This window comes from Spermophilus citellus, assembly GCF_964194105.1.
Source record: "Spermophilus citellus genome assembly, chromosome: 9".
NCBI lineage: Eukaryota > Metazoa > Chordata > Mammalia > Rodentia > Sciuridae > Spermophilus > Spermophilus citellus.
Window position 1 is genome coordinate 116,535,357 of NC_138191.1, and position 24,013 is coordinate 116,559,369.

At 38.4% G+C, this 24,013-nt stretch overlaps 1 protein-coding gene across 5 annotated transcripts in view; it reads left to right on the top strand.

Annotated features, from left to right (window-relative positions):
- The first annotated feature begins 1,897 nt into the window (after positions 1 to 1,897).
- The window catches only part of PTP4A2 (protein tyrosine phosphatase 4A2), a 30,668-nt gene continuing 8,552 nt past the window's right edge, over positions 1,898 to 24,013 (top strand). Inside the window, exons 1-4 of one of the 5 annotated variants that reach the window (XM_081305985.1) lie at positions 2,133 to 2,582; positions 6,969 to 7,086; positions 19,280 to 19,979; positions 23,085 to 23,177. In XM_081305985.1, the coding sequence (XP_081162111.1) occupies positions 19,884 to 19,979; positions 23,085 to 23,177 (189 nt within the window). In that variant the 5' untranslated portion in view covers positions 2,133 to 2,582; positions 6,969 to 7,086; positions 19,280 to 19,883. The other 4 variants (XM_081305986.1, XM_081305983.1, XM_081305984.1 and 1 more) reach the window with 4 other exon arrangements.

Below are 24,013 nucleotides of genomic sequence, written 5' to 3' on the forward strand. Positions count from 1 at the left end.
ACTGCCAAGGGTGGATCATGATTTAATAAGGTGCCTGCAGCCCAGTTCCTGATTTGTTTGAGGTGTAGAGGAAGTAAAGCCAATTACAGCCTTCTTTGGGAAACCATTTGTATGTCAGAAGCTAGGGCATCTCTCTGCTGGCCTGGGGATAAGGGAAAGTGGTAGTGTCACTGTGGTCAAAGGCCTTTCATTCTTAGAGATGTCTTTCCAACATCCCAGAAAGGTTTCCAGCTTACTCTGAGGAACACTGATAATTGACAGAAGTTATGAATTAACATCATGATTATTTAGGCTCCACAGGCAGACAAACCTGGGCTGAATCTTGCTTCTGTTATTTTGTCTCTCTAAGCTTCCATTCCCTTTTAAAATGGCATACTAATATCTTACTCATAGGGTTATTTTGAAGCATAAACTTGATAATATATTTAAAAACACCTTGCTCAGGGCTTGGAATAGAGTGAATGCTTAATAAATGGCCATTATCATAGCCATTATTGTTATCCTTATGTTGTTATAGTATTTACTGATATTTTAGGGCTGGGCTAAGAGCCAGATGGAGGGAAGAGTCATTCATTTGTTCTGCAATCTAGTAGGTTGCCCTAAGTAGATGAGTCTAAGCAGGGGAAAATCATGAAAATAGGCATTTACAATATAGTATTATAAGTGGTATGGCCAGGATTGCATAAGGTGTTTTGAGACTTTAAGAATCACTAAGAAGGAGATGCAGCAAGTTTTGGAGAGAAGGTTGTTCTCCATTTCCAATTTGATTCTAGGAAGTGGAAAAGACTACCTGCTGGAGGCAGGTAGAATGCACGCACTAGCTGAGCCTGTGCTTCTTCACCAGAGATCCTTGTTTCTGATCTGTAGTCCCTCTTGCTCCTCAAGGCCTTTCAACTCCCACACAGCCCTACCGGCCAGCCTTGCCCTAGAATACCCCCTCCTGGGCCACCTGCTGGTGGTAAACATTCCAAGTTCTGATGCCGCTGAGTCATAAGGCCCTTCTTTTTAGCGCTAAGCTTTAATGGAAGCCTTCTGGACAGGAGCAATGCCATAGGTCCACCTCGTGAAGAACTAATGATGACTGACCACTGCTTTTCCCCTTAGGGCAGGATGAACATGTGTGTGGTAGTAAGGTGGGAGAGAAGACAGCCCAAGGGACAACTTCACTTCCTTCTAGAAAGGTGCTAGTTCTGGGCAACTGGGATTTCCAGGGTGGACAGAACTCCCCTGCCCCCAACTCTCCTGGCGGAGCCTCCCCTCTTCCTCCCAAGCCACCCTCCAAGGCCTTTCCTAGCTGCCATCTGGCAGTGGCCCGAACCAGTCTCTCAACTCAATGGTGACCACATTTTCCAAACCAAAACTCAGGACGCATGATTTGGCAAAGAATTTCTGGCCAGCTTCTAAGGCAAAAGGATAAAAACCTTTCCACTGGAGAATCTCTAGAATAATCTACGTCATTAAATGGGACATTAGTTAGGTCGGAAACCTTGAAATGCAGGGTCTTTCTTCAATCAGGCACTTTTTCATATATTATTGTTACGTGAAGAGCCCAATGAAGTGGCTTATTTCCATTTAGTAGTGGAGAATACTTAGGAAATCACTTGGCCAAGCTCTTTCATCCTACAATCTGAATTTTGGTCAAGGAGAGTTCTTACTTCTGTGCTCACGATCTTGCTGGAGAAGGTGGGGGTTGGGGAGCAGCGCAGAACTATCCTGCGAGAAGATGCGCAAGCCTTTTGAGGCCTCCAGGAAGGGCAGCCAAGAACTCAGCTGCCCCGTTCTCACTTCTGAGTTGGAAATCCCCGAGCACGCCCCGTCCCATCAACATCTGGCTCCGGGATGAGCGGCCCGGGAGCGGGAATCAGCACTATGACCTTGGGGTCACCCGGCAGTCCTGGGTCCTTGACCCAGCCCAGGTGCGGATGGGCGGGCCGCAGCCTGGGCTGGCGACTCTCTGGGTCACGCTTGCCCCCCCTCCCCGGTCACATGGACGCGCCTTCCGTCGCCAGGAGTGCGGAGCGGAACGAACCACTAGGAGGAGGAGCGGGGGAGGCGCTGAGGGCAGTGGGTCAGCGCCCCGTGGGGCAGGTGGGCGGGCCCAACTGCCTGCGAGCCAGCCGCCAGCCAGTCAGTGGCTCGGAGGGCGGGCCGCCGGCCGCGCGCGCCGCGCCCCGCAGCGCCCCCTGAGGGGCGGCGGCGGCGGGAGCTGGTTCCGGCTGCGCGCGCAGCGGTGGTGGCGGCGGCGCGATCGGCCGGGCTGTAACCGTCGTCCGTCCGGGAGCGACTAGAGCGGCAGCGGCGGTCGGGCACGGCGCGAGGCAACACCACAGGGCAGCGGCGGCAGCGGCGGCAGCAGGAGACGCAGCGGCGGCCGCAGCAGCAGCAGCAAGACGGACTCGTGGACACGCGCCGCCGCCGCCGCCGGGCCGGGCCGGGTGTCGCGCGCCGAGGCTGGGGGGGAGTCGTCGCCGCCGCCGCCACCGCTACCGCCGCCGCCGCCGCCGCCGAGGTGACTGAGGAGAGAGGCGCCTCCTCGCTCCCGCCGCCGCCGGACTTCAATGCCCAGTCCCCAGCTCGCCAGCGTGAGTGCGCCCCTCCCGGGCGGCCCCGCGTCGGGGCCTCGGGGAAGGGGAGGGCGGGAGGCAACGCTGCCATTAGTGCAGGCCCGAGACACGTCCCCGGAAGGAGGGCCGGCCCGGGGGCGGGGAGCGCGGCCGGCAGCGTGGAGCGCGAGGGTGGGTGAGCGAGCGGGATCGTGTGTGTGGAAGAATGTGGGGCGTGTGTGCGCGCGGGGGGGAGCGCGTGTGTGGGGCGAGAGTGTGAGTGTCCTTGTGGGAGCGCCGGGAGGGGAGAGTGGGTGGGGGGAGAAAGTACGGGGCGAGTGAGCGTGGGGGAGAGCGTAGGGAGGCAGTGACGGAGCGAGGGGAGCGTGTGGGCACCACGGGGGAGACTGGGGGCAGAGGCGGTGTAGGGGAGAAGGTGAGTAGCAGATGGGGGAGTGTGTAAGGGTGTGCCTGCATTTGTCCGCCGTGTGAGCAGGCATCCCGGACGCCCTTCCCCTTGGTCTTTGTGTGAGGTGGTAGTGAACCCTGGTGTCTTGGGTAAGCGAGTTCCCTCCAGGAGCTTCTTGTCCCTGGGTCTTTGCGTTCAAGTAAAGAGGACAAGGTTGGAGGCTTCTCCCAGTGACAGTTTTTTTTTCTTCTTAGAAAGAATGTGGCCTTTTATTTCTATAATTTTTTTGGTCCATGTTTAGTGATATTGACACACATTTCTGGATTTGCAAGGATGTGGTTGCCATCCGGTCTTAGTCTGGGGGCTCAGACATAACCAACATACTTGACTCTTGCCCTAAAGCCTGCACTCTTTCCTGTATTCAGAAGCATAAACTTTTTTTTTTTTTTTGTAAAGTTTGCTAATTTTTTCAGGTGAAAGGAATTTTATTGGTAGGTAAATTGAAACAGTATCTTTCGTGTTGTAACTCCTGTTCTTCTGGAGAAAAGTTCCTAAGAAATGACAATAGTATAACATTGAAGAAGAAGAAACATAGGTTAATTTATTGTTTCCTGGAAGTTGTCAAGATTCTTAAAAGTGGCTAGTTCTAGAATCCTTGTAAACATTCAGCAAAATGCTTGTCAATTTGGAGTCCCCAGCCCTCAACCGCTACTGGATTAGTACTTGGCACTTACTTGTTGCCATGTTATATGTATTACAGAGTAATTTCCGGCAGGAAGTGAATGAAGTTATGCCTTGTAAAGTGTGCACAAGGAAAGGAAGGACACAGAAGGACATATTATCAGGTTTCAGAATCACTTGCTGACATAACCACTGGATTGGTGAAGATGCTAAGTTGTTTGCCAAGATTCTGATCTTGACTTTATTTATTTTTTGGGGTTGGGGGTACCTGGCATTGAACTCAGGGGCACTCAACCACTGAGCCACATCCCCAGTCCTATTTTGTATTTTTTTTAGAGATAGGGTCTTACTGAGTTGCTTAGGGCCTTGCTTTTGCCGGTGCTGGCTTTGAGCTTCTGTCTCAGCATCCTGAGCTGCTAGGATTACAGGTGGCGAGTGTGCCTGTCTTGATTTTTGAAGTTGCATATTGAATAAACTGATGATTGTGGTGGACTTCCTCCCAATCTGGTGTTGTAGAAATAGGGACCCCCCCCCCCTTTGCTGGGGATTGAATCCATGGGTGCTTTACCCCGTCCTTGTAAAAATTTTTTTTTTTTTTTAAATTTTGATTTATGGTCTTGCTAAGTTGCTGAGGCTGACTTTGAACTTGAGATCTTCCTGCCTCAGTGAGGACTGGGTTTTCAGGATGTACTACTACCACAACAGGCAAATTAGAGATTCTTTTTTTAAATGTATATTTATTTTTTAGTTGTAGTTAGACACAGTACCCCCATTTCATTTATTTATATGTGGTGCTGAGGATGGAACCCAGGCCTCTGCACGTGCCAGGCAAGTACTCCACTGCTGAGCCACAATGCCAGCCCCAAATATAAGGATTCCTAATGAAGAGTGCCTTGATAGGGATTTCATATCTTAATACAATCTTAGAAGATAATGTTATTTTTTGAATTTGGGAGTCTTTCAGTATGACAAGCAAAGAGTAAAGTTGTTCTTTTGACAATAGACAGAATTAGAAGCAAAACCACTGGTATATAATTAGGTATAAATTTCATTATTGTGTTTTTTTTCCTCAGTCACTAGTATTCTCTGCTTTCAGAAATAGTATTGTCACTGTTCAGGGATTAATTAATATTAAGTGCCTACTATGCTACAGGTGTTTTTTATGTGCTCTGATTTAATTCTCACAACCACAATAAAGGAGTTAGTTAACCTTCATTTGCATTGATTTGACATATTTTGAGTTGCTTCTGTTTGCCAAGCACTAGGAATTTGGTGATGAGGTCCCATGGATTTATAGTGATGAGATAAAGAGAAACAGAGAATCAAAAGGTTGAGTAATTTGTCCCAGGTCACACAGATAATACATATGGAAGCTGGATTAAAAATTGAGGTATTTTTGATTCAAAAGTCCTGATATTTCTCTGTACCATACTTCCCTCTCAATAGATGGTCTCACTTTGAGATTTCTTATCCACATAGTGACCTAGCAGCTTGTACAGATGAGATCTATAGAAGTTAATGGAGAAGGCTGAATAGCTGGAGGCACAGCAGTGGTTTTGGGAGATGCTGACTTCAGGCTCTTAGAGGCCTAAACTAGGCTTTTATGTGGGAGGCAGATTTGCCTTGAAACTCTTGGGGCCCCAGGGTGTGTGCTTTGAGACAGTTTTTATGAGGCACCTGGGATATGTCTGGGAGAGAGAAGTGTGATTAAAGAAATGCAGCAGCCTTTTATGTTTTTTTTTTTTTTTTTTTTTTGCGGGGGAGGGGTAGAGGAGGAGTGTATTGGGGCTAACAGTCAACTGGAAGTTGCCACTTTGTTTCTCTGTTGAGATGTGTGTAGTACTTAAATTAGGAGATTGTAAAGATCTTGTGAGAAAATTCATGTGAAAGCACTTTGTTAGTTATAAATTAAATTACAGATGTTAAATATTACCACTAAGACTTTATGAAGGCAAAAATTTAACTGTCACATTTAGAGCTAGAAAAAGCTGGCGTTTTAGAACACCTTTACAAATGAAAAATAGTTTAGAACTGCTGAACCTGGTATTTTCTGACTCAGAACAGGGAGTCAGACCACTCCTTCTGTGATTCAGGCAAGTAATATTTAATATGAATGAACCAAGTTTATAGGCAGAAACGGTTTACAAAATCACTGGACTTTGATGGCAGTAGGGAAGAGTATGTTTGAATGCTTTTGCTTATAACATTTTTAGAAAGTCAGAAAGTCCTCTGTAGTGTATGTATGTGTACACACACACACACACACACACATAATTTACTTGAAAAAAAGTTGTGAACAAGATAGTCATGTTCTACCACTGAACAATATCCCTGAGCTCCTTTCTTGAACTTTTTCTTCATTTTTCCTTTAAAGGTAGTATTTCCTTATGTAGTAATTATAAGCCACTTTATAATTTTGAGACAGAAAGTTGAAATTCAGTAGGGATTTAGTTCGCAGAGTTTGTACTTGTTCCTTTTTGTTGGAATGTGAGTTGGTAATCAATGAATACTCTAGAAAAAGCATTCACAAATAAGATTTAGAGGAACAGTACATAAGTTTTCAGCTGTTGCTCTTGGAAGAGTGAAACTTGTTAAAGTAAAACCTAAGGGTTTTTCTTTTTGTTTGTTTGTTTGTTTTCCTTTCAGGTTATAGAACTTGTTGAATAGGATTGGGATGTTTAAAAATTTTGAATAACTGGAAATCAGAGTCCATAGTTTTAAAATGGTGTAGTTTAAGTTATGTTTAATAAACAGGGTAGTGGTGGAGATCTAGTGGCCTTGGGATACTTGTAAAGTCCAACATTAAAGTTTAGGGCTTTAGGTTTCAACATTCTCTTTGTGAGAATCTTTTTTTATAGCAGATCGCATCTTATTTAAAACTCAGTAATTTTGTGAGTAAGAGGTATTCTTTCAGCTTCACATAATTAAGGAAATTGGTTTATAGATTGCTGAATCCCAAGTTTTAAAATCTAGGTTAAAGGGTATTTGTAAGTAGATGATAGTGGGTAAAAATATTTTTTTTCCTCTTGAAGCTTAAAGTATTTAAATTGCTGTAGAGAACCATGGATGCCACCTATTACAATTGCTTTGAGAAATGGTGACTTGAATATGTTAATCTGGAATACTAGAGTCTTTTCTTCATTTTCAGCCTCAGAACTATTATGTATAGAAGTGTTTGGTAGCTTCCTCCAATTATTTGTTTTATCCATTGAAACACATTCTCTAGTTCATTTGACTTCCTAGTTACTCTCTTGGGACTTGATGCCTTATAGGATTGCTTGGTGTAGAGCTGAAGTGGATGTTATATGTAAATCTTTTGTTTCTTGGAGTTATAGAACTCTAGGCTGAACCAGAAAATGTCATCACCCTAACACTTTCATGAAAGAAACTGTACACAATACTCTAGGCTGTCTACTTTCCACGGGTCCCCATGGTGAAGTTATCAGGATGCAGGTGAGAAAATAAGCCTTCTGTATGTCCTAAGTTAGTTTTCCCTGCACTGAAATTGACAGATAATACACACACACAGCACACATGCACTGTGTGTGTGCATGTGCACAGGCGCACACGCTCTCATGCATGATGAGGAGGGATAGGGATTGAACCTAGAGGCTTACCTCTGAGCTATATCCCCAGTCCTTTTTTCTTTTGGTACCAGGGATTGAACCCAGAGATGCTTAACCACTGAGTCCTTTTTTGTATTTTATTTAGAGACACAGGGGGGGTCTCACTGAGTTGTTTAGAGCCTTGCTAAGTTGCTGAGGCTGGCTTTGAACTTGTGATCCTTCTGCCTCAGCTTCTCGGGCCACTGGGATAACAGGTGTGTGCGGACTACCTGGCCCCAGTTCTTTTTGTAATTTTTATTTTGAGCTAGAGTCTCACTAAATTGCAGAGGCTGACCTGGAACCTGGAATCCTCCTGCCTCATCCTCTTGAGTCACTGGGATTATAGATGTGCACCACTGTGTCTAGTTGCCTATATTTTTATTCAACTTGAATACATGTATTTTTTGTTTATATGTACCAGTTTTCTCATTGATAGGTTTTGTTAACAGCATCAACTCCTATTTAAGTGGCCTGAGAACTAAATTTCATTATTTGAATATAAATTTATATTGTACTGTGTTGGCTTTTTAAACTATAGAGAATTTCAAGATGAGGATTTTCTGTGATTCTTTGCTAGTTGAGCCTGGTTTGAAAAAATATTTTGAGCATTAGAACAGTCTTTACCTTTAGAGAAGTGGTGTATTTAATTCCTTTCATAGTATTTTTGGGTTGAAATTTCATTCTTCTCAGAAAATGTTAATTCTTTTGGCATAAAATGCACACATGATATATTTGTTTTACCAGATCACAAAAATTACTTTATATTTTTATTTCTGCAGTGGTCAGAAATGTTGGCTCTTAGTTAATGTATCATTTGACATGAATTCAAACTCAAGTCTGCTTTCTTCTATTGTTTTCAAAAAGTAAGATTTGAGCATCTTCTTTCCCATTGTTTACTAGAAACATTTGCCAGGTTGAACTACCACTGTATTTGTAAATTTGGTGCGTATACATATTTGATATTTGTTGTTAGTAGCAAAGAAAATTGATAACCTTTTTTACGTTCCATTACTTGTGAAAAGCCTATGGTGAGGGAAAAGAGTGCCTGGTTTGTACAGAAGGATATGAGTCATCAGTAGGATTTGTCAGCAAATTAAGAAGGATGTGATAGAGAAACAATATAGTGACATTCTTCATTCCAGATGTGTGGTCACAAACAAGCTTCCTTTTGGTTGTTAGTTGAAATTATGCAGATTTGGATCTTTCTGGGTGAAAAGCATGGAAAATATAAGTTCACCTTTGTTTTTCTAACGAGAGTTCCTCAACCAGTAAGATTTAGTTAAACTTATTTATGTGTTCTCTAGAAAAAAATAATTCAACTATCAGGATTTATTAAGTTGAGAATGTTTTATTATGCTTTTTGGTAATTATGGGCCTTCTCAAATCAGAAGAATCAATACCATTACAGCAATATTTCCTCTTTTTTTCTTGACTGCTATTCTGCTTTAAAATTTTTAAGAGCTTTTAGTGCATTTGAATTGAGATGAAATTCTTTGCATGGTTAAGGACTCTCCAGAATTATCTAACCAAATGCCTTACTCCTTTCTCAAGTCATACTATATCATGGTCTTTCACTGTTCCTACCAGTTCTGTAAGAAAAGTTTTGCCTTTTTCTCAGACGACTTAATCCTATTTCATTCTTTTTATGCTTGCTTTTTCTTTTCAAAGTATGTAGCATTAATATGAGAACTTAAATCCCATCAAATATTTTTCACCCACATTGACTCTTCTAGGAGTTTAATCCTGGGTAGTGTTTGTATGGTATGTACATAGAATTGCAAATGCCTGTTCAAAGGTTGGATCTGCTCCTGGGTTTGGTGGCACAGCCTTTAATTCCAGCTACTGTTCCCAAGGCTGAAGCAGAAGGAAGGATTCCAAGTTCAAGGCCAGCTTGGACAGCTTAGTGAGAGCCTGTCTCAAAATAAATGAAAAGGGTTGGCTCAGTAGTAGAGTGTGCCCCTAGGTTCAGTCTCTAGTACCCAAAATAAAAATTTTAAAAAGTATTTTTTTTTCTGCATTTTTGTATTGTTCCAAGGTAGTGGTTAATAGTATTTGGAGAAAAGAGGACAAGACAGATTGAATTTTGCATTATTTAATTGGAAAGAAAAGCAAGTTCAGCATGAATCCATGTTGAACTAAGCTAGTGAGAGAATAATAGTAGCCTCTTGACCTGACATGATGGAAATATTTCACCATTTTTACTTTACTGAAATTTATATATAATTGCAACATTTACTTTCTTTGTGTGGTTTTTAGAGGTTGTGAATGTTAGTTAACTGTGTTATGTGAAAATAAAATTTGTGTCATTATCTACAGTCAGTGAATGGAAAGCATATTTAAAAGATCACCAACAGCATACACAGAGAGATAGCTGTGAAGTATAATGTGAATCAAGCAAGCTTAGGAGAGGAAGTGAAGTGCAATTTACTCGGTTTTAGGGGAAATTTAGACCAAAATGCTCTAATAAGCAGAAAAACTGGGGCTCAAACAAAAGAATTTATGCTGACAAGATGTATGTTGGAATGTTCTATGCTATATCCTGTACATGAGAGTTTCTGTCTCCCCTGGACAAAATGTATTGTGTCAGTACATCGGACAAAATGGGAAATGAGAGTGTTAAGTTAATTCATAAACTGCTAAATTCTGGAGCATGGTATATTTAAAATAATGCTAACAATATTATGGAAGTTTTTGCTTTGCATGCTGCTTCTGTGCTCTAGGTTATTTTGAAAGGTAATTTAAATAACCTTTCCCAAGTATCTATTTTGCAATCTCAGGGAACTTGCAGCTGTTACAGTCATTCTAACTGTCCTAATATAGCCCAGAAAACATTTCACAGTGGTGTTGACAGGCTGAATCCAGGTGTCCTTTTGGATTTTTATTACTGAATTTGCTTTATTACAATTGAGGTTACAAATTTTAAATATATTTATTTAGTAATGAAATCAGTTCAGTGAGTAGTTCTTAGTTTAATGTATGTAGAGAGATGTGGAAACCATGAAAATGATTAAGACTTAAAATGTTCTCCAGGAGAATTGCTAAGCCTTTTGCGATTAAACATAGAAGGATGGAAGGAAGAGGGAGAACAAATGTTGGAGTTTAGTTTTATGGAAAAGCAACTTAATTGGAGGTAGTTCTTATTGGTACAAGAAGGTTACTGCATTTGTTTAGAAAAAGAATGTCCGTATCTTTATAATAAAAAGGCTTGGGAGCCTTAAAATGCTCATTAAAGTTGTTTTAAACATAAAGCCCATAGAAAAGAGAGCCTTGATATCTTTGCCTAGAAATGAAAGTATGGATGAATAGAATCTATTTAATGCAATATTAAGACAGTAATTGAAAAGTTAGATTAATGCCCAATATTAGGATTATGAAGTTAGGTTTTTTTTTTTTTTTTAAGAGAGAGTGAGGGGGGGGAGAGAGAGAGAGAGAGAGAATTTTTAATATTTATTTTTTAGTTCTCGGCGGACACAACATCTTTGTTGGTATGTGGTGCTGAGGATCGAACCTGGGTCGCACGCATGCCAGGCGAGCGCGCTACCGCTTGAGCCACATCCCCAGCCCTGAAGTTAGGGTTTTTGAAAAAATATTTTTAGTTGTAGATGGACATAATACCTTTATTTTATTTGCATGTGTGCACCCAGTGCCTCACATGTGCTAGGCAAGTGCTCTGTCACTGAGCTACAACCCCAGCCCCAGATGTTAGGGTTTTTAGTTTTTTTGTTTGTTTGTTTTTGTTTGTTTGTTGTGGTTTTGGTAGTAGTACTGGGGATTGAACCCAGGGCCTTGTGCATGGGAGGCAAGCACTCTACCAACTGAGCTATATTCCCAGCCATTTTTAATATTTTTAACCAGTATAATTTTATTTATTTTTTTAAAATTTTTTTTAGTAGTTGATAGACTTTTATTTATATGTGGTGCTGAGAATTGAACCCAGTGCCTCACACATGCCAGGCAAGTGCGCTACTGCTGAGCCCCAGCCCCAAACAGTATAATTAAAAAAAAAAAAAGTTTTAGAAAACCTGAAAATTGACAATAGTGCCACCTAGCCATTTAAATTTTATTTATGGAAGTAAAAATGACATTTTTGGACAAGAGATTCATCTGGAGAATTGCTAATCTTAGAGGAAAAATGAGGTACAAAATTGAAAAGTAAATATTTTCAAGTCATTTAATATAATTTTTATAGTTACTTGTTGAGGTAGAAATAACTTGAAAAGGACAACTGCTAATCATCTGGGTACATACAAATTTGAAAACCACTCCCTTTTCATTTGGGTGGGAACAGGGCCCCACAGGACTTCAGTAAATAACTGTCACTGTTTTCAGAAGCAGGTGTGATTGTTGGTTAATTGCTTTTCTTTCCTTTCTGAGTGGCAGGACATGTATCTTCTGCTGATACTGAATGTTAAAAGATATTTTCCTGCCATCAAGGTCAAATTTCTTTTTATGGAACTGATTATTGATTTCTGTACTGGAACTTGATTCTCAAGTTCCCTCTATCAGTGAGGAAGTAGAAAAGTGGGAATAACCAAGGGAGTAACTATGAAACTTTTTTTTTTTAGCAATAAAAAAGCATTATGCTATTTTTAGCTTATTTACAGATACTTTCAATCCTAAATTTTATATATATATATATATATATATATATATATATATATATATATATATTTAAATATTTAGTTTTTTAGTTTTAGGTGGATACAATATCTTTACATTTATGTGGTGCTGAGGATCAAGCCCAGTGCCTCATGCATGGTAGGCGAGCACTCTACCACTGAGCCACAATCCCAGCCCCTCAATCCTAAATTGTATAAAATTTGATGGATACCTCTTTATAAACTTTCTAGGACTGAAATTGGTGGGGATAGGGAAACAAATATTAATTTGAATCTTCTAAGTTTTCAGAAGCCAGATATATTCATTTTCTTTTGATAAATGGAACAGTAAAGGTGATGAACAAAGGTTAACACAGGGTAGTTGTTTTTGTAGGGCACCCATGAGTTAGGAGTAAGTCATGAAAGATGAGAACATTCTCATGTTGAGACTAATTAATCTGAAGATAAGTGCTTAATTAGTAAATGTGAGTTCTCCTTGGTTTCCAAGTCTTAATATACTTTCTCAAATGGTCAAAATGCAGTAGATAGAGTAGTACTTTACTAAAAAAAATTCCTTACTTTTTTTTTTTTTTTTTTTTTTTTTTGGTACCAGGGATTGAACCCAGGGATGCTTATTCTCCCAGCTCTTTTGTTTATTTTTTAAATTTTGAGATGGGAATCTCACTAAGTTGCTTGAGGCTAGCTTTGATCTGAAGATCCTCCTGCCTCAGCCTCCCAAATTGCTGGGATTATAGACATGAGCTTGAGTTTAGCAAGAATTTCCTTCTTTGGTTGAGATTTTATGGTCTAATGTTTGACAAGTCTCTGAGTATTAGGATAAACTTCTCTGAACTTTTATAGTTACTGAGTTACTTGACATTTTCTCCCAAACTCCATGTCTAATTTGTGGACAAATCCTTTTGGATTCTACCTCAAGAGTGTATCTTGAAATACATCCTCTTATTGCTACTACTTTAGTCCAAGCTACCTTTATCGCTCTCTCCTGGATTGTAGCAACAGGCTCCATCTCTCTGTTTCCATCCTTATAATGTGTCTTTACATAGCAGTTAGATATTTTTAAAACGTGTGTGTGTGTATATATATATATATATTTTTTTTTAAAATTTTCTTTCTTTCTTTTTGTACTGTGGATTGAACCCAGGGATGCTTTGCCACTGAGCTCTCTTTTTTCTTTCTTTTTTTTTTTTTTTTTGAGGCAGGATCTCACTAAGTTTCTGAGACTCACCTTGAATTTTTAATCTTCCTGCTTCAGCCTACCTAGTCATTGGGATTACAGGCGTGTTCTGCCACGCCTGGCAAATTGTCATTCTTGAATGAAATCCTTTACTGAGTTCTGAATAAAAGTCATTCTTATAGTGCCTGTAAGGCTCATTTACTTCTCTGATTCTGTTTATTCCTTTGTCCTCTCTGTTGTTGTAGCACTGGCCCCCTTGTTTCTAGAACAAGCCAAGCATGAAGCATGTCCCTACCTCATAATCTTTGCTATAGCTAATCTCTTTGCTTGAAATGCTCTTCTAGTATCTGTTTGGCTCACACCCCCAGGTCTTTGATGATAAAATGTTACTCTTTTCAGCAAGACCTTATTTGATAGGCGTATTTATAATTGGAATCCTTCATTCCTTTTGCTCTGGCAGTTCCCCTACTTTGCATTTTTCTCCATAACAGTGATACCCACCCTCCCAATAAGAAGATCCATCCTTGTAGGACTTTTTGCTTGTTTACTGTTCTTGCTTGCTTCCCCTGTAAGAGTATGTGGTATATAGTATCTGTCCAATAAATATTTGAATTAATTTATAAATTATGAATTAACCCATTATTTTGGTACTGGGAATTGAACTCAGGGGCACTTAACAACTGAGCCACATCTTACCTTTTTTTCTTTTATTTAGAGATAGGGTCTCTCTGAGTTGCTTAGGGCCTTGCTAAATTGCTGAGCTTGGCTTTGAACTCCACAATCCTCCTGCCTCAGCCTCCTGAGCTGCTGGGATTATAGGTGTGCACCACTGTGCCAGTTAATAAATTTTTAAGTAGATATTTGTAAAGAAATACTAGTTTTTCATTTGGGGATTTTTTTTTGTTGTTGTTGGGGGTGTTCTGGGTATCGAACCCAGGGTCTCACACCTGGTAGGCCAGCCCTCTAGCTTTTCATTGGGATAAATTCTTTACTATTGAAAGAGTAGATTATTTGTACTTATTTTAATGGGAAGTGCAGGTTTTTTTTAAATTAATAATTTTAGTTGTAGATGGATACAGAACCTTTATTTTGTTTATATAGTTTTATGTGGTGCTGGGGATCAAACCCAGGGCCTCATACATACTAGGCAAGTGCTCTACCACTGAGCTACAACCCCAATCTCGGGTTTATTATTATTATTATTATTATTATTATTATTATTATTATTACTATTATTATTGACATAAAATGAATTTGTTTTAGAAAAACATTATTGCAGTTATTTAAGTCTTTTTTTTTTTTTTTTTTTTTGGTACAAGGAATTGAACTCAGGTGCACTTTACCACTGAACTATATATCCCTAGTCCTTTTTTGGGACAGGGTCTCTCTCCCTAAGTTTCTGAGGGGACCCTTTAAGTTGCTAAAACTGGCCTTGAACTTGTAGTCCTCCTGTCTGAGCCTCCCTGGTTGCTGGGATTACAGGTGTTGGCCACGGTGCCCAGGTTGAATTATGCTTTTACATTGCTTGATTATAGAAACTAAGCCAACTCAAATTTGCATGACTTCCTGTAGAATTTCTGGTAAGAAAAGTAACATAGTAAACATGCTTACTTGCTCTTTGCTTTTAGATTTTATTTCCTCTTATCTAGAACTTTTTTTTTTTGCACATTATGTTATAATGTGCTGTTTTAATTTAGTGAATACTGGCATAGACCATCAAATTAGAGGATTTATTGTATCATTTAATTTGGAGCTAAAAGTATTTTTGTGTGTGTGTGTATGTGTGTGGAAAGCCTGGGTGGGAGAGGCTTGATAGAATTTTTAAAAGAATGTACAGTGAAATTTGGTTAAATCAAATGGGCTGCTTTTATAAAATCCCTTTCTTGAATTTGTTGTATTTGTATTTGAACTTAGAATTGTAGTCGGTAGGCAGGACATGAACTTTGCTTATTTATTGTTTTTAACAGAAGAAAATACTTGCCCGGAGTTGTGTAGTTACAGACCTGCCTGGGCCAGAGGGATTAGCCCTTTAGAGGCTTTCTAATCCTGTGATCATAGCACTGTTAAAAACATAGTTAAATTGTAAATTGTTATAGGATTCTTTATCCTAGAACTCTAAGAAAATATATATATACACATGGAAAAAATGAAAACAGTTCAAATAGTATATGCTAAGATAAATTATGCTCCTGACCTCCAATCTCTAGTCCTGCCCTCCCCACCCTTTCTCCACCCCCAGGAAACCACTGTTACCCTCTTATCTTTGTAACCTTCCAAATAGTCCTTGGGTATGAAAGCATATACAGTACTCAAAAGAAAATTACTAAACATACTATTCATTCTGTCATGTACCTTGGTCTTTTCACTTTGTCTTTTAACACTTTCCTTAACAGTTCATTATAGACCTGTTTTATTTTTAACTTCTGTGTAGTTTTCTATTTTACTAATGTGCTATTAAATGGTGGATATTGTATTGTTTCCTGCAATTTGGTTTTAGATTTTCATCTAGGTAAATATTAACAGTATACTATTGACCCTAGGTAATTAAGCTCTAACATACTCTTCAAAGTTGTAAGTTATCTCTTATCTCAGCTTGTTGTGACTCTGCTTGTTCTTATACCAGCTCCCTTTCCTCATTCTTTTCTTTATCCTTTCCTTCACTCCTTCTTCCTAATTTGAAAGGGTTTCTGTCAGACCAACCTTTTGTTGATGTTATGCTCATTTGTTGAAGATTGAAATATTGCCTATGAAATGGAAATGTCTCATGCATATTTTGAAAGTTAGGCTCTAGGGCTGGGGTTGTAGCTCAGTGGTAGAGTGAGGCACATGTGAGGCACTGGGTTCCATCATAAAAATAAAGTTGAACGTATTATGTCCATCTACAACTAAAAAAAATTAAAAAGGCTCTATAAAAGATAAAAGGTGGAGACAATATTTGGGCACATATTTGAATTTGCTTTATATGTCAAGCATAACATGTAACATCATCTGGCAAATTAAAAGTTTTTTTTAGGGGGATGGGGAGGGTGGTGCTGGGGATCTAACCCATTGCCTTGGGTGTGCTAAGCACATACTGTACCACTGAGCTACATTCCCAGTCCAGTAATCAGTTTTTACTTAGGTAGAGCAGAATTAATGCCAGAGACAGAACTTTATAAGAAAGTTTCCTGGCATTGTATGCAGGTGCAGAATTGATGGTAAAATTCAGGGCTCTGCAACTTCTGAGTACTTTACAGCTGTGACAGGTTGTTTATTTTTAAAGGCTGTTTGCTTTGCATTGTTATGTGTGTCACTAGAGTTAACATTAGCTTAGCTGAATTAACAGGTGCAAAATTTTTTACTGTTGATGTATAGTTGAACTCTTGGATTTGGAGGGAACAGAAACTTGCTTTTATTTTGTATTTCTTTCTTGCTCACTTTTTATTTCTATTTTATTTTTGTACTGGAAATTGAACCCAGAGGTGCTTAACCATGAGCCACATCGCAACCCTTTTTTTTTTTTTTTTTTCCAGGAACTCACTATGTTGTTGAAGCTGATCTCAAGCTTTAATTCTCCTGCTTTAGCCTCCTAAGTTACTGGATTTATAGGCATGAGCCACCACTCCCAGCTTTATCGTGTATTAACATTGATAGGGGCTGGGGATGAGGCTCAAGCAGTATTGTGCTTGCCTGGCATGCGTGCGGCCCAGGTTCGATCCTCAGCACCACATACAAACAAAGATGTTGTGTCCGCCGAAAACTAAAAAATAAATATTAAAAAATTCTCTCTCTAAAAAAAATATATTTAAAAAAATATTTTAACATTAATAGAACGCACTGTTACTTTTGGCAGAAATTCTTGTCTTGGGACTTTCTGTGTATTTTATTTTATTATTTTTACAGTGTCTGAGATTGAACCCAGAGCCTGGTGTGTGGTAGGCAGGCTCTACCACTGAACTGTGTCCTCACAGGAGCTCTTAGTATTTTTTTTTTAATTTATTTTTTAGCTTTAGGTGGACACAGTCTTTACTTTATTTTTATGTGGTGCCGAGAATCGAACCCAGTGCCTCATGCATGCTAGGCGAGCACGCTACCACTTGAGCCACATCCCCAGTCCCGAGCTCTTAGTATTAAGAATTGAAAATCTAGGGTTGGGGTTGTGGCTCAGTGGTAGAGTGCTTGCCTAGCAAGTGTGAGGCACTGTGTTCAATCCTCAGCACCACATAAAAATAAATAAAGGTATTGTGTCCATCTATGACTAAAAAAATATTTTTTAAAAAATTGAAAATCTAGGGCCGGGTTGTGGCTCAGTGGCAGAGCGCTTGTCTCGAATATGTGAGGCACTGAGTTTAATCCTCAGCACCATATAAAAAATAAATACACAAAATAAAGATATTGTGTCCATGTATAACTAAAAATTTTTTTTTAAATTGAAAATCTAATGATGAATTATCATTATCCTTTGAAGTAGTCTTCCAAACTGAGTTTGGAGGAATAAAATGGGATAAAGCTTGTTCTGTTTGCTAAGCAGACAAATTCTGGAGTCTAGGTAGAAAACTTAATGCTAGAGCTGTAACCTTTTAAGCCTAGCTGCCACTACAATGCTGGTCTTTCAGTGCCTTTGCTCAGCTGACACACATTAGCTGTGATAACATCGTTGAATCAAAGGGATTTAAACAGGTTAGAATTTCATGTGTTTTGCTCTGTACTGCATGCAAACCATTGTTCTTTGAGTAGTTGCTTTAATAATCTTCCCTTTTTATAAGGTCACAATTGCAGATGATCATGCAGAGAGATATTTGAAGAAAAGTTACACTTGCTTGAAAAAGATTGTGACTTGAAAAATATGTGGGCAACTCCAAAATTGAAGGAAAAAATAATTAGGGAGTTAGGAGATTTGGGTTCTTGTCATTGATTTGGTACTAATTATCATTGTGGTTTTAGTTGTCATTTTAATCTCTTTGAACTTTAAACATCTTTAATTTTCAGAATGGGGCTTCATAATCTTGCTAGACAATTTTCTGTCACTGAGCTTCACCTCCAGTACAAATAATATTATTTTAAAAATTTCAGTTTTTGTGGTGCTAGGGATTGAACTCTATCATCGAGCTATATCCTCGCTTGGAGACTCTGGGGAAGAGGCAAGTGAAAGAAGTTAGACCTTGTCTCTGTTTCCATAGGAGTTTGATTATGCCACATTCTCTGACTGAGCCAGCTATAAAGACTACTGTGTCTTAAAGCAGTAGGCCTAAACTAATATTAAAAATCTGCCACTTCTCTTTCTTGCCTTTTATTTTGGTAGGAAATAATATTTAGGGTGGACAATGCTGTGTGAAGCATTGACCTTTAGATGACTTTGAGGCAGTGATGTGAAAAATCGCAAAAAGGTACACTGGACTAGAAATGAGAAGATGGGATTTATACATTATTTGAGTCATTAGGCATGGGTGATAAATTGGAAAAAATACATGGCCAATAGAAGACTTTGGTCTGAATTTGGACTCAATTCATTGTGTGATCTTAAGACAAGTCATTTTATTTCTCTGATCTTCTTTCCTCATTCCTCAAATGGAGTACAGCTACTCAGTTGTGAGGAAAAGGAAGTAATTTTTGAAAGTGCTTTATGAGCTTGTATTATAATTAGGGATCAGGGCATACATTTTTGATAGAATTAAGTTTATGAAGTGAAAATTTGGTAAATATCCTCCACTTATTTGTAGATGTACTTTACACTAACCAATGAATACATACTAAAGATCTAACCATCAAAGCAGAAAAATAAGGGTGTCTTTGTGAGGTTTTATAAAAAGAGTCCATGGAGAAAAGTTTTAAGTACCTCTAATCATTTAAAAATGATTTTAATGAATTAAAAAATATAGTTATTTTAAAATGAGTTGAAGCCTGGTATGGTGGTATACTTCTTTTATCCCAATGACTTGGGAGGCTTAGACAAGGAGGATGGAAAATTGGAGTCCAGCTGCAAGAATTTAGTGAGGCTCTAAATTGTCTTGAGGCAACTTAGATCCTATGTCAAAATAAATAAAAAAATTAAGGGGTGGGGATATAAATCAGGGTATAGCACCCCTGGGTTTAAGTCTCTTGATTTTTAAAACTCTTGGCATACCCTTAATCTTGTTCTTCAAGGTGGCAATAATTTAGAATTGGTGGTATTTTATGTGTCTTTGGCTGTTAAAGAATGTATTTTTGACTTAAGGCATATTTACTATGCTGTCAACCTTATTTCATTTACTTATGTTTTTCTCCCCTAGGTTTTTCGTTGGAATATACGTTGCACATTTATGGCGATTCTGAGCGTGAGGGCAGACTTCTGCCAGGCTCAGCACAGCGTTTTCGCTGACAAGTGAGCTTGGGGGTTCTATGTGCCATAATTAACATTGCCTTGAAGACTCTGGACACCAAGACTGGCCTCAGAAATAGTTGACTTTTTTTTTTTTTAATTGCAAGTATATTTCTTTTAATGACTCCAGTAAATTAAGCATCAAGTAAACAAAAGTGGAAAAACGACCTACACTTTTAATGTGTCTCACTAGTGCCTAAATGTAGTAAAGGCTGCTTATGTTTTGTATGTAGTTGGATTTTTTTGGACTCCGAAGGAATCCATCTGCAGACATTGAGGCCCAAGTTGAATTTGGATTGGTGTGGATTCTAAATACTTCTGCTTATCTTGAAGAGAAAAGCTTCATAAAGAATAAACAAGTTGAATAGAGAATACTGATTGATAATAGGCATTTTAGTGGTCTTTTTTAATGTTTTCTGCTGTGAAACATTTCAAGATTTATTGATTTTTTTTTTCCCCCCAATTTCCCCCATCATACTCACACACACGCACGCTCACACTTTTTATTTGCCATAATGAACCGTCCAGCCCCTGTGGAGATCTCCTATGAGAACATGCGTTTTCTGATAACTCACAACCCTACCAATGCAACTCTCAACAAGTTCACAGAGGTAAGATTGTAGCATAGTCTACTTTTTGGATTGATATGTAGGTAAAAATCTCATTAAAGATTGACCTTGTTTTTTCAAAAAATCCTTGTAATTTTTGGAAGATTAACCTACCAGAACTGACCTGAATTAGGTTGAATTAGTTATAATAGGTTTTTGAAAGAATACTAATAGAATTTGGGAATACATAGAGATTATCTAGTAGTTTTTTATTGTGTCTTTTTTTAAATATATACAGCTTTTTTTGGTCATCCTTTCAATAATAAAAATAATATTTATTGAGCACAGCATGTAGTCAACATTAACAGTAAGCTATTTTATTATGCAGTAATCCATATTTGTGCTTAAGGTGACATATACAAAAGTCCTCTGAGGTATAGGTACCACTGTTTCTTTCTAATAACAAAATTGAGGTTCAGAGCCATTTAGTAACTTGCCTAATAATGACACATTATTTGTAGCAAAACTGGCACTTAACCAGGTCTGTCATACTAAAACCCACATTATACCTCAAATGTTCTAACCACCCTTGATGAAAAGTCACTCCAGAACTACTTAGTAATAGCAGCTATCATACAAGGTACAGAAACTTGGAGGAAGATTATATCAGATCCTTGATCCCTCTGCCATTGGTAGTGGAGAAATGCTTTACTTCATTTGGTAAACATTTAAATATAAATTTTTCAATCATATCTAGGTTATTCAGTCTAAATGTGATTTCTGTTGATGTATGTATGGAGTAGACTTAGCTCGTTGATTTCCTAGGGATTCTCATTTCATGGGTGGCATAGGAGAGGCCAAAAGAGGTTTTTTGACTTGTTCACAAAATCATATCATAAACTTTTTTTTTCTCAGTACCAGGGGTTGAAACCAGAGGTGCTCAACCAGTGAGGCACGTCCCCAGCCCCTTTTAATTTTTTTATATTTTTATTTAGAGACATGGTTTCACTAAGTTGCTTAGGGCCTCTCTAAATTGCTGAGGTTGGTTTTGAACTTGTGATCTTCCTGTCTCTGCATCCCAGGCCTCTGGGATTTCAAGTGTTTGACAACCATTCAATGAATAACATCGATTGAAGGTATCAACAGGTTGTCCACCCCCCCACCCTCAGTTTTTTGCTTTTTGTGATATTGTGAATGGAACGCAGGGGTGCACTCTTACCACAGAGCAAAACATCTCCCTAGCTCTTTTTATTTTTTTTTGAGACAGGGTCTTGCTAAATTGTTGAGACTGGCCTCAATTTGGGATCTTCCTACCTTAGTCTCCTGAGTAACTGGAATTATAGGCTAGGCCACTGCATCTAGCTAGAGTTTATTTTAGTGGGATTTTATTTGTATTTCAAAACTGATTTTTAAAACTCATTAATATAATATTTATAACTTTCCTAAGTCAGACTTTGAACAATTAAAAATAACTTTACTCTTGAGATAATTCAACAAAGGGTACTTTTATAGGATATTACTGTTACTTTTTTTTCTTTTCTTTTTTTTTTTTTTTTTTTTGGTAATTGTAGATGGACAGCATGCCTTTATTTTTTTGTTGTTGTTTTATTTTTTGTGGTGCTAAAGATTGAACCCAGTGCCTCACACATGCTAGGCAAGCGCTCTGCCACTGAGCTACAGCCCCAGTCTTGAATATTTTTGTTGATGCTTATTTTATACTTATAATTCTTTGAGGTTCTTAGCTTCATGTACACAGTATACAAGTTGATTCCAAGGTCTTTGTGTCCTCAGGTTGTTCAGTCACTTTTAAGTCTGGCAGAGTTATGTTATACTATTTTTAGCCTGTGGATTCCTTGGCTGTAAACTCCAAAAGTGGCAGTGGCCACTATCCTGCAACTATAAAAAGATGGTGGTCCCTTGAAGATAGGTAGTCATTAGTTCAGGCATTCACCCCACAGAGGTTTTTATAGGAAAGGAGTAGGCTTCTGGCTACAGTTGTATTGGCTGTTTTTTTTTTTTAATACCATTTTTCCCTCTTAATTTCAAAAAGTTACTTTTATTTATTCTTTAAAAAAAAACAATGCTTATTACAAACAAACAAACAAAAAACCAACCAGAAGATACAAAGAAAATAAGACTATTTTAGGGGGATTGAACTCGAGGGTGCTTTACCACTGAGCTACATCCCCAGCCCTCTTTATTTTTTTAAGACAGGGTCTGTCAAAGTTGCCAAGACTAGCTCTGAACTTGGAATCTTCCTGCCTCAACCTCCTAAGTAGCTGGAAAAATATGTGTGCATCTGGCTTTATTTTTAAATTGGAGTCTTGCTAAGTTGACCAGGTTGGCTTTGAACTTGAAATCTCCCTCTTCTGGAGGAACTGGGATTATTAGTGTGTGCCTCCATACTCCGAAAGTTAATTATTAATACCTGACTTCTAGATGTTTTTTTCTGCATATGCATATTTGTAGATATACATATTGATAGGATCATGATATATATTTTATTTATTTGGATTCTGGGGAATTAAAGTGTCCTTTACCACTGAGCTACATCCCATCCCTTTTTCTGTTTTTAATCTGAGAGAAGGTCTTTCTCAATTGCTTTGGGCCTTGCTAAGTTGCTGAGACTGGCCTTGAACTTGCAATTCTCCTTCCTCAGCCTCCTGAGCTGCTGGGGTTATAGGTGTGCCACCTTGTCTGGCTATTTTAAAATATTGTCCCCGCCCCCTTAGTATTATTTTCAGTAGCTGTCGTAGCATTCACTGCATTAATATGCCTCGTCCCCTTTAACCAATTTTCTTGTTTTGGTAACATTAATATTATTTCCACTTTTTCACTGTTCCAAATAGTCTGTGATGAACTTATTTGTTGCCTGTATCTTTGTGTATGTTCTTACTTATTTCCTTGTATACATTCCCAGAAGTAGAATCTCTAGGACTAAGTGCATGTGAACTTTTAAGGGTTTTGTGTTATGCTAACAAATAACCCTTAGATATGTCTTATTTACCTTCCACTGAGAACTCGTAAGTGTCCCTTATATGTTATTACAATGAGAATGATTTTTTCTTTTTATTAATAAGATGTCTTACTGTTTTATAATACTACATTTCTAAGCTTTGGATGCTAGTTCTAAAAGCAAGTTCCCTTATAATTGTTTCTTTTTTAAAGGAACTTAAGAAGTATGGAGTGACAACTTTGGTTCGAGTTTGTGATGCTACATATGATAAAGCTCCAGTTGAAAAAGAAGGAATCTACGTTCTAGTGAGTGTGTAGTGTTTTAGTTTTATTTTGTGACAAATAAGTTGTACCTTTCAAATACAGATATTTATAAAACTTGGTGTTCAGTAATTTTGCTTTTTAAGCTTATAATAGTAAATACAATATTGATAACAATCTTTAAAATTTCTTTGGATCAGCTGGGTGTGGTGGTGCATGCCTGTCATCCCAGCGATTTGGAAGGCTGAGGCCGAAAGATGGCAAGTTTAAGGCCAATTTAAGCAATTTAGGGAGATCCTAAGAAACTTAGTGAGACCCTGTCTCAAAAATAAAAAGGGCTGGGGACATTGCTCAGTGGTTAAGTGACCCTGTTTGATACCCTGTTCGATCTCTGAAAATAAAATAAAATTTCTTTGCGTTAATTGGCAGTTTTATTCAGTGTGTTCTTAAAGCCTACAAATGCAGAGTATTTTCAACAAATAAAAAGCAAAATTGGGTATACATTATTTCAAGAAAATGGAAATTTTCATTTTGTATCTTTAAGAAATTAATATAGTACTTAGCTTTTATTTCTATGTTACCTATTTGAATGTAACTGGAAATAATTTGTATCAGATATTCTTACCTAACATAGGGAAATATCATCTGCCACTTTGCAAGTACCAGATTATTTACTTAATATTTTGTGGAAAATTTGTAGGGGATAAAAGGTGGGAAAAGAGATTAAGGAGGAGTGGGAGAAGTCATCTTGTTCCAGAATGATCAGCATAGTTTCTGACACTTCGGTTGATTGATTGATTGATTGATTGATTTCTTTCTTTTTTTAAAAAATATTTGTGGGATTAAATTTCTTATAATAGTTCAAAGTGGTTGAAATTATT